Source organism: Humulus lupulus, chromosome 6, assembly GCF_963169125.1.
Source record: "Humulus lupulus chromosome 6, drHumLupu1.1, whole genome shotgun sequence".
NCBI lineage: Eukaryota > Viridiplantae > Streptophyta > Magnoliopsida > Rosales > Cannabaceae > Humulus > Humulus lupulus.
Genome location: NC_084798.1, coordinates 199,696,291 through 199,707,198, shown reverse-complemented (window position 1 = coordinate 199,707,198; position 10,908 = coordinate 199,696,291). Strand labels below are relative to the sequence as shown.

General features: G+C 33.2%; 2 protein-coding genes across 7 annotated transcripts; both read right to left on the bottom strand.

The window, feature by feature from the left end:
• Positions 1–218: 218 nt before the first annotated feature.
• LOC133782947 (uncharacterized) lies at positions 219–4,835 on the bottom strand. Of its 6 annotated transcripts, XM_062222435.1 has the most exons (3): positions 3,085–3,557; positions 2,586–2,966; positions 2,503–2,514 (listed from the first exon to the last, which is right to left on the bottom strand). In XM_062222435.1, the coding sequence occupies exons 1-3, from the start codon at positions 3,152–3,154 to the stop codon at positions 2,510–2,512; spliced, it is 456 nt and encodes a 151-aa protein (XP_062078419.1). In that variant the 5' UTR covers positions 3,155–3,557; the 3' UTR covers positions 2,503–2,509. The 6 variants fall into 4 exon arrangements, with proteins under 6 accessions (XP_062078415.1, XP_062078413.1, XP_062078417.1 ...); XM_062222429.1 differs by having other exon boundaries at positions 219–2,966; XM_062222432.1 differs by having other exon boundaries at positions 219–2,966; positions 3,264–3,557.
• A 522-nt stretch (positions 4,836–5,357) lies between these two features.
• On the bottom strand, positions 5,358–7,517 carry LOC133782946 (eukaryotic translation initiation factor 5A-3). The gene is made up of 5 exons (XM_062222428.1): positions 7,291–7,517; positions 6,483–6,605; positions 6,329–6,385; positions 5,814–5,888; positions 5,358–5,657 (listed from the first exon to the last, which is right to left on the bottom strand). Exons 1-5 carry the CDS (start codon positions 7,411–7,413, stop codon positions 5,553–5,555), a joined length of 483 nt encoding a protein of 160 aa, XP_062078412.1. The 5' UTR covers positions 7,414–7,517; the 3' UTR covers positions 5,358–5,552.
• Positions 7,518–10,908: the final 3,391 nt, after the last annotated feature.

Below are 10,908 nucleotides of genomic sequence, written 5' to 3'. Positions count from 1 at the left end.
TGCCCCTATCAAGAAATGTGGACCCACATGCATGCATTTAACATCATATTATAATATAATTCACATAAACATACACATAATCATTTAATGGTATAATAAATCATTTATGGCCCTCCCGGCCTACTAATCCAACCATTAAACCTCATTAGGGATTTTGGGGCATTACACAAATCATGCATATCACTAATGACAATTAGCAGTAAAAATCCAAGCGTCGAGTGCATCGAGTTTTATTCATTAATTTAGCTAGTAACAAAATTACTAGGCATCAAGAAATACACATGGACAGTCATCGAACATGCATTGGTGGCCATCGAGCAAGCATCGAATAGCTGACTAACACTAAATACAATTTAAATAAAATACAGAAAAAATAACCTGACCAATCCAGTTTAAATAAAATATAGAAAAAATTATACTCAGAGTCGAGCTTTGCATGAGGACTTGTTGTGGCCACGACCACCGCATCTACTGCACTTACACATTTTCATATCTTCCCCCCCCCCCCCCAACAGTTTGTCCTTGGTCTTCCTAGCTTTGGCTTCTTTGGACGACCAACTTATTGTTTCTCTATGGGTACACCAACTACCATATTCTTAATTTAATATGGAAGTATCCAATCATCCTCGTTCCCAGTTAGGTAAATGGCTTCGTTGTACGAATTCCTCCATGACTCAATGGTGTAAAACGGTGAACACAAAGAGTGAAGGTTCACCCCATGCTCTATAGCTGTTGCAGCTGCATGGGGACAAGGTATGCCTATGATCTGGAATACCCCACATGAGCATGATTTCGTCATCAAATTCACCTCAACATCACCGTCTGCACCAGTTACATGAAACTCGAATTGGCCAAGGGCATAGACATTCATGAACCTTCCTTTGTCAGCATTGTTCAATACATTTGCCTCCATCAGGGTGGATAATTTGGTGGTAGTCTTCTCTATCACACTACATCGTTACTGTAGTGTGAACCGAATGAATTCCAACAAATTGTAATTGGAAAGGTTCTTGCATCCTTGGTCTTGTTGTTGAAGTTTTCAGCGTAGTTGCTTGTCATTATATTGTATTGTTTCCCGGGAAAGAAAGGATGAGACTACTTATCGAAACCAATTCCCTCCAGATAGACAGTTATGGGAGGATCCATTCGCTTAATATTTTCAAAATGCTTTAGACATTCGGTCTTCTTCCATACATAGGTTGCTGCCCACATCTCATTGTGAGAGTGATCAGTCTTGAACCTAGCTTTCACATTCATATTGATGTGATGGTAGCATGCGTCGTGGTAAGCATCGGGAAATACAACCTCTAGAGCATGAATAATGCTAGCGGGCCTATCTAACATGAAAGCTAGGTCATCAATGTCTCCAATGGCTTCCTTCAACTTCGTTATGAAATATTTCCACGAGTTGTGGTTCTCATTACCCACCAACCTGAATGCAATTGTATATAAATGATTATTCGCATCCAAAGCAACAACACATAACATATGGCCACCATGCTTGTTTTTCAAGAACGTGTCATCCACACATATCACAGGACGAAAAAATCTGAATCCCCTCCTACAAAATCCAAGGGAAACGAAGCAATATAGGAAACGACCATCTTCAGTGACAAAATCAGTAATTGTACCTGGATTCTTTTGCTGCAACATGTGCAAGTAGGATGACAACTTACAATACGAATCTTCATATGTCCCCCTAACATATGTAAGTGCCTTCTCTCTACATCTCCATGCATTTTCATAACTCGTATCAATACCGAAAATTTTCTTCATATCCTCCTTTATGTTGTTTGCCATGTAGCTGGTCCCATCAACTGTGTATTTGTTCTTTATGAGGTGCCCAACGACCCACAGTGCAGCTTGACGATGACTTTTTTGTCGCACTTCTAGTGAGCATGTGTGTACGTTCTTGTACACCATGTTCTCAAACTTGGGGGGACATTGGTAGTTTTTTCAACAACAGTTAAGATCTTTGCATGTGATATACCACACATCAGTTGCAGACTTTTTCACCATATACTCAAAGTTATTCTTCATTGTAAATAGAGCGACTTTGGTTTTTAAATCAATCTTGTCCTCAAAAATCTTCCCAACATATATTTCTCTCATTGGTGCACCAGATGGTGAGGAATGGGTTTTAGCAGATGTCTCAATATCTTCTTTTGTAAACATTGGGGCACTCCATCTGGTATGATCTTCTCTTGATACAATTGTCTCCCTCCACCTAGTGTTATCTTCTGTCCTAGCAGGACGATTAGTGCTTCTGGCAGGTGTTCGGCGTCTTTGAGTTGGGAGGTGTGCTTATGCAAGAGGCAGTCCTGACTGTTCTTCTACTTGTTGGGCTTGGGAAATGTCTAACTCTTCATTTGAAACATCTGCACTATAATACAAGTCATCCTCGAAATCATCATCATTATCTTCAAAGCAATTACCAATTGGATCATCATTCACATAGGGATCTTATTCATATGCCTCAAGCCCACCTGTGGGACCTCCATGTGGTATATCAAGCTGAACAGTAGCCATCGAATCAGTAACTAGAACAAAAGTGCGCACCTCACTAAGATGCTTGTAACTGCTACCTGCAAGAGATGGATCGACATTGGTCGTGTCTTTTTTGTTCACACTAGGAGAAGGATCTGATATGACATTCTTCTCAACTGAAGTCACACATAAGACTATCCGTTCTTTCAAGCTTATTCCTAAGAATACACGAACTTGACGATCATTCATCAATTGAACCGATGCAAATGGTTGGTCGCCGCATACGTACGACGCCTCGAGTTTCAATTCATACACCTCTCTATCCACCTGAAATGTCTCGTGCAGTATGTCAAGTAGTTGCAAGTAAGTGACATCATTCTCTATTGAAATCACTTCACCTTCAATATCCTTAAAATACCATTTCCTACCATCGGTTTTCCAAACATTGTTGTAAGAAACAAATAAGTAAACAGTAGAACCTGGAATAAAAAAAAACACAAATACAATTAGTTGAAAAACTAGAAAAAAAAAATCAACAATCATGCGTCGAGGATGCCATTGAGTATGCCTCGACAACCATCAAGCAAGAAACAATACCCATCGAGCACACCAAAAAACAAAATGAAAATGCACACCATCGAGCCTGCATCGAGTAAACATCGAGCATGCATGAAAATATGCAAAATCACACTACCATCGAGCTTATATCGAGCAGGCATCAAGTAACAATCGAGCATGTATGAAAACATGCAAAATCACACTGCCATCGAGCTTACCTCGAGCAGTCATCGAGTAACAATCAAGAATGTATGAATCGTGAGAATGAACATGACCATCGAGCCATCATCGAGCAGGCATCGAATAACCATCGAGCATGCATGTAACCATAAAAAATGATGTGCCATCGAGCCTGCATCGAGCAACTATCAAGCACAACTCAAACCCAGAAAAATTGCAGAAAACACAGATCGACAAAAAACAAAAAATATGTGCAAATATTGTTCAGATCTATTTGAAATGCCCAAAAAGTATAAAAGGAAACATCATTAATCAAAGTATTTAAGAAAAAATTGCTTACCCATAAGTTTTTACTCCAAGATTTCTCGAAATTTACTTTGGTCTTGATTTCTACAAATGACTTCCTCTTAGGGAGGAGCTCGACTGGTAGTGCTCGACTGGTAGTGCTCGAATCTCTACCCGTGGTGCTCTTAGTGGTGTTATGAGGTGAGGTGAGTGAGAGAGAGTGAACCAAGAGAGAGAGAGAGAGAGAGGAGGAAACAAAAAGAGGGAAGAGAAGAGTTTAGAGGAATTGTGGCAATGGCATTTTGGGTACTGTCAAAACTTTTGGCATTATTTTGAAATGATCAAAGAGCCTAGTATATTTTTGACTTAATACCCCACATTAAGCATAAAAGTTCAAATTTCCCTTTTCAAATACATCACCAAAATCTTACTTTTTATATATATTTTACATCAAACATTTACATTGCATCATACATCACCTTCTCTATTTATTCTCTACTTCATTTAAATATTATTTTTTTTATTCATTAATATACTAAAATAGGAAAGAGAAAGAAACAAAATAAAATAAAATATAACTAATATAGAAAGAAAATGAAATAAATAATAATAAAATAATTTTAATTCAATGAATAGTTACATGTAGAGTAATACTATTCATTAAAGTAAAAAATGTGAAAAATAACTCAAATTTAGCTCACCCATTGAAAGCTAGTTTAAAATATATTTTTACAATTCTTACAATTCTTCTCTAAACTTTAGCTCATTTAAAGTGCTCATTTTTAGTTTAAATTTAGCTCATTTTTACAATTCTTCTCTATATTTTTCAAAATTAGCTAGTTTAAAGTGCCCTACTTGGGTGTATTTTTTTTCCCATTAACACATAACATATAAATATACATATTATGATTTACTATCATGTAAACATATTCACATTCATACTTGTGATATAATTAATCAAAAAGGAGTTTTTCACACTTAAATATATAGAGAATATATATAAATAAAAGACCAGTCCAAATTGTTAAAAAAAATTAATACATAGCTCTTTTAATTTCATTACTTAAAGAATAAATTATTGTAATGTCATTTTGTAATATAGTTTATCCGACACTAATCATTAATCACAATACCCAACATATAAATAAAAGAGAAGCTTTATGTATACTTGTTTGCCATAACTTTTACTTTTACTTTTAGACATAAGAAGAAGAGAGTAAAAGTTTGAGCTTTCTAATTCATGTTTGGATTTATATTTTGAAAGAGTTTTTTTCTTTGTGGAAGAGCTTTTCAGAGTATTTGGTATATACTGCGTAAAAACTCTTATAAAATAAATATCAAATTTAACCATAATATATGCTTATAATAATAATAATATATGTTGTGTCTGAACTCATTTGAAAATCAATCGTTCTTTTGAAGAAAAAAAATCGAATTGTATACATATATGAATTAATATTAATTAATAAATAAATAATAAAAATCTAAACGTAATTAACAAAAAAATGATGCACAATCGTAATAATAAAAACGAATCGTATTCTATAACTGTTATTTGCACAATTTAAAATATAAATGTAATTTATTTTTTTCTTTTAAAAAATAGGGATAATATAGATATTATGAAAGATTCATTAAAACAATAAAATAGCTTTCCGTATTTTTTAGAAATCCTTCCTGAAAAGCTAGTGAGTCACTGCTTCTCTTAAAAGCTCTTCTAAATTCAAAATACTATTTCTATATTTCATCCAAAACACCCCTAAAAGTAACTTTAAGACCTCAGAATCTCTTCCAAAGCCAGACCAAACAGGATCGTATTATAGGTTGCAGAAAAATGCCAAGTTCCCTTGGTAACTAACAAGACCAATTTCATAGCTTTAATACCATCTTTAGTAAAGGTTTTATTGCACACACACACATTATATAAAGGGTTGATATAAATTTCTGTTAGCAACATTGAAATCAAATTTTGAAAATTAAAATTTATAAGGCTGTTTTTTCTTTCATCAGCAATAGCTACTGCTAAAGCATCATCATCATATTTAGTTCTTAGGACCAATGTCCTTAAGGGCATTGATCTGCTCCTCTCCCATTGCAGACATGACTGACACCACAAGGTCCTTTCCTTCAGCAAAACCATCTTTAATCTATACACAACATAAACACGATTAAAGAATTTTAATCTGTACTCATTAACCCATTAAAATCTATTAAAGAAAAAAAAAAGGGTCTAAACTCAATAGAATTTCCCTTCACATTTAATTTGGCAGAAAAGAAAGTGAAAACTTCCATAAGTGAGGTACCTGGCTAAGCAGATTTTCATCGGTGGGAAGCCGCAGATCATCCTTGGTGTTTCCATTGTCGGTCAGAAGACTCACCTACAAAACACCAAACTCCAGTTGGTTAATTGTTCGAAAAGAAAGGAAACTATTAGTTAGGATTTTGTTCTCTGTGTTAAAGTCGAACTTCTTGCACACTCTTTTTCAAACTAGGCTCCTCACTTAATCTAATAATATTTGGGGATCAAGAAACTATAATAAGAAAATATAATAATTGCCTCGTTGGTACCCAGGAGGGACTCGAATCTCAACCTTATAGGAGCAAACCGCTACCCCTCTAGGATAAGTTCTTGTACACTCTTTAGAGCACACAACAAGCATATTACAAGAACAAATTCCTTGACACAACAAGAAGTGTTGCCGTGCAGATATTCATAGAAATGAAACTTAAATTAATTACATGGTTTCAAACACATGGATACTATCATCTGTTCTTGTATTGAATCAGTATTTTGGTATTAAATATGACTAGAACTTACAAAACCATCTTCAGAGATATCGATTAGCTGATAGTCGGTACGATTAACATGAGGAACCTGCAAATAATTTTGATGAACAATTAGAGAGCCAAGAACCAAAACTTAATCAACAGAGAAAGTAGTCATAAATTTGAAACACAGCAAATGGCCTTACATCACAGTTGTGCGATGAAGGAACAATATCTTCAAGTTTTTTCCCATTGAAGATGTCAATTCCCACAAAGTGGCACTTTGCATGTCCATGCTTGCCAGTTTTCGAGGTCGAAACTTCAACAACCTGTTCAAAAGCACCAGGAATAAACAGAATTTCAATTCATGATCTTGAATCTTAAAGTAAACCAATTCGACAGTAGATAAGCCATCAAGATAAACATAGGTAAGGCAAGCTCCATAACTCTCCCAAAATAGCTAAAAACAAGAGAAAAAAATTATATATGAAGGTCTCAAGATGCATAAAGAATTCGAACTAACAATCAAGACACCTATGTTGACACCTATAGTTTCTTAGTCGCCAAATATTTGGAGTTTCGGGGGAGCCTAGTTTCAAAAAGTAATAGCTAAAAAGATTGCAAGTTAAACATAAAGGACTTAATAGGCAAATCTTTTCTATTATATTTTTCTGTCATATTATATATTATCCAAAGTCCAAAATCCAAATAGGCTCAAAATATCAATCAAGAAATTCTGACAAGTGAACTAATCTCTCTTGTATTAAGCTTCAAAAGCTACCTAGCGAGAATCAACTGTTCAATAATTCAACCACCCATAATTTTGGGGAAAACAGAAATAATTCAAAGCGAATTCATGAAATTTCTTAACTAACCATAAACACAGTAAGAGTACAATTAAAGAAAAACCTAACAAAGGTAAGGCATAAACACAAAACCCCACATGAATTTTCACATGAAAAACTCAAAAACAAGAAAGAAAGAAAGAAATGGAAAAGACAGAGGGAGAGAAACCTTGCAAGGCCTGTTCTTGATGACGATGTAGCCATTCTTACGAATGGTACCAGCTTGTTGAGGGTAGGTCTTGGACGCTCCGGCGTCGGCCTTGGATTCGAAGTGGTGTTCCTCGTCCGACATCTCTCTCTCTGTTTCTCTCTCTCTCTCCCAGCGGAAAAGGCTTGTACGAGTAGTTGTCTCTTTATTCTAAAATTTTACAGAAAGCCTAAAATATTCTCTCTTTCGTTTCATTTTTATTTTTAAAATAATATTCTAAATAAAAATAGAGAATTTGAAAATTTAAACAAAAAAAATAAACAAAATTAAAATATTATTATTTAATAACGTCCCGACCACATGGATGGAATTATTTTCTCCATCATGTATCATTAATAATTGTGGTAATCAAAGCTCATTAACACGGAAAACATATACTAGTTTTAGACGGGCCACCAAATAATTAATTATTGAGATTTTTCTGAAATGACTAAAAAGTAATAAAAAAATATCATTTTTATTATAGCACTAAATATTTTAGATATGTACGGAACAAAATTTCAAAATTACAGAAATACTACTTGATCTTTCTCTCTCTCACACGGCAGTGATTTCTACCTAAACCAACATCCAAATTCAACCTCAAACAACAGCAAAACCACATACCAGGCCTCTCTCAGGTGAGCCATAACGATTTTGATTTCAAAAATCAGTCAAACTTGACCTGAAACAACAGCAAAACTACATAGCATTTTGTTCTGAAATAACACTCCAACTACAGACGATCTAGATCTGAAAAGAAACACCACAGCGACAACAAATCTCGATCTGAAAAAAAAAATCACTACTACAACCTGATCTCAATCTGAGAAAGTAGCAATGTCAAAACATCATAGCTGTCGGTGATCTGGATCTGACAGCAACAACAACAAAATCTAAAACATTGTTTATTTTTGGGTTGTTGGCATGTTGTGTTGACGTTATTGTCAATGATCTTAGCATACAACCTGCATAGACAAGTAGACATCGAAAGATCAACACAAAATCAACATCAAGTAGTCAATAATGGTCTCTAATGGTGATGGTGTAGTTGCTGTGAAAATTTGAAGAAGAAAAAAGAATGAAAGAAAGAGATGGAGAGAGAGAGAGAGAGTGTTTATGTTACTTTGGGTTAATGATAGTTTTTTTATTTTATTTTTAACAGTATATATTGAGACAATGTTGCCGAAACTGAAATATGAGACAACACTATCAAAACGTTAGAGAAATGATCAAACAACTCAACATAAATCATAAAACAAGACTTAAGCAACAAAACAAAAACATAAATGAATCATCAGCATGAGATCAACATGAAAACAATAGGAAAATGAAAAATAACAAAATAAATCAAATCAAATGCAACAATAATAACAAAAATAAATCAAAAGATGATAGCATCAACAAAATAACTTATAAACAACTAAAGATCAACATAACCATAAAAGATCTAGAGAAAACTCATTGAGTCATAAAACTCAGATCAACATAAGTAACACCAAAACAACAACAGTCCAACAACAAAAAATAAAATGAGAAATCACACAACTATCATACATAAACAACACAACAACAGTCCAACAACAGATCAGAAAATAAGAAATTAGTTTTGTTCGCATTAGCTCATGTGCTTCCTTGAAGCATATTCATGTTATGATTTCATTTTGAAATCAACTAGTTGTCCATGAGAGATGATATATACATGAACATTTATGAACTTTTGGAGGTCAAATAAAAGAGAGAGAGATAAAAATGTGAACTTTTGGCATTTTTAATGCAAGAATGACTAAAAAGATTCACATCCAACTTTTATCAATAAGTATTATAGAAAATATATATAAAAATAAATAAAGAAAAAAATCATTCCAGTGACACTTTTTATTAATGAAAAACAACCCAAACAAATTAAAAAATAATAAAAGAAGATAATAATCAAATATGTAGTACAACCAATAACTCAGCACATAGAACAGGTTTGGGAAATAACAAATTGGAAGTATATGATAGCAGAGAAAAAATAAAGTTACTGAAAAGAGAGAGTGATGTAACTAAAGAGAGATATTGAAAAAAAAAAAAACATACCTATGTGAGTTTCAGTTTTAATATAAGTCGTATTATTGTAATATAAAAATTTACCAAAGAATATATATAAGTGAAATTCCATTTTTTATGATTACCAACTTAATTATTCAAATTAAATAATTAATTGTTGAACTGTTACAGAAATGTTTAAACAGATACAAAGACTGTTTGAACAGAAACCAGATATGTTTGAACAGTTTGTGACCAGAAGATAAAAACGAACATAAAGTAAAGAACACACGAATTTTTACATGGTATCAACAATCTTTGCAGATTGCTACTAGTCCACGAGGCCACGCCCAGAGAATGAAATTTATTAGAAGAATATCTAAACGATTACAAAACCAAATTGACTTAAACAAATAAAGACTCCCTCTTGAATTTGTCGCAACTGTTGTAATCTAAACTCCTAATCAAATTTCTGAAGTGCTAAGATCTTGAACTCCCTTCAAATCATAGCACTTGCACTTTTCCTCCCGAAAAGTGACTCACGAACAAGACTTCTCCCGAAGCTTGATGACCAATGTCCAAGTGTGTTCAACCTGCACAATTAACACAAAGAAAACAATACAGAAGTACACTGTAATAAACCACTAAGAACTTGCTGGACTCAAGTTCTTCACATAATAAAAAGTCTTTCTAAAACTTGAAAAATATTTGGAAAATAATACACCAAGAGAGATGATAAAAAACCAACGACCTAAGGATGATTATATACTTTTTAGAATCCCTTTAGGTCGTGGAAAACAAATCAGAAATCAAACAGCCAATAAATGGAAAATCTTCCAAAACAGGAAAGTCAGAATCTGTTCAAACAGACTGGCAATCCGTTCAAACAGATTCATTGAACCTGGACAATTTTTCAACCCAGTTTCCTTAAATAAATAAGGAAACAATATATCATTTATTATTGCAAGCTGTACACGATTTCTGGGCAACCAAATCAGATGAATGAAAATAAATACTAATAATTTCCATATAAACCAATTTCAAGAAAATATATTTTTTTATAGGAAATTATATATTTATTTTATAATCATATATAGAATAATCTAATTTATATCACAACAAAACAGGAAACTACCCATTTTCGAAATTTACCACAAAATATTACAAAACAGGAAACTACCAATTTCGAAAATACTATTTTAATTAATTTTGTCATTATTGTCAAATATGCCAATAAAAGATTTTACAATAAGTAAACACCAAATAGCAAATATAGATAAAAATTCCGGCTCACAGTATTTTTTGTAATAATTGTGCCAATTTTGTCAGTTTAGTTTGTGTAAATTCTTTCTTTCTCTCTATTTATTTTTTTCGCTCAAATTATTTCTTTCTTTCTTTCTCATATTATAATATCTTATAATTTAGAAGAGAATCTCCATAGCCCAAATATCATAATATAATAAAGGGATATTTGCGGCAATAATGTCTATGTAGTTAAGTTTGTTGCACTTAAATGCTTATGTAAAAAATTTGGCGGCAATAATGCCTACCATTAATGTTTTGGTGCAG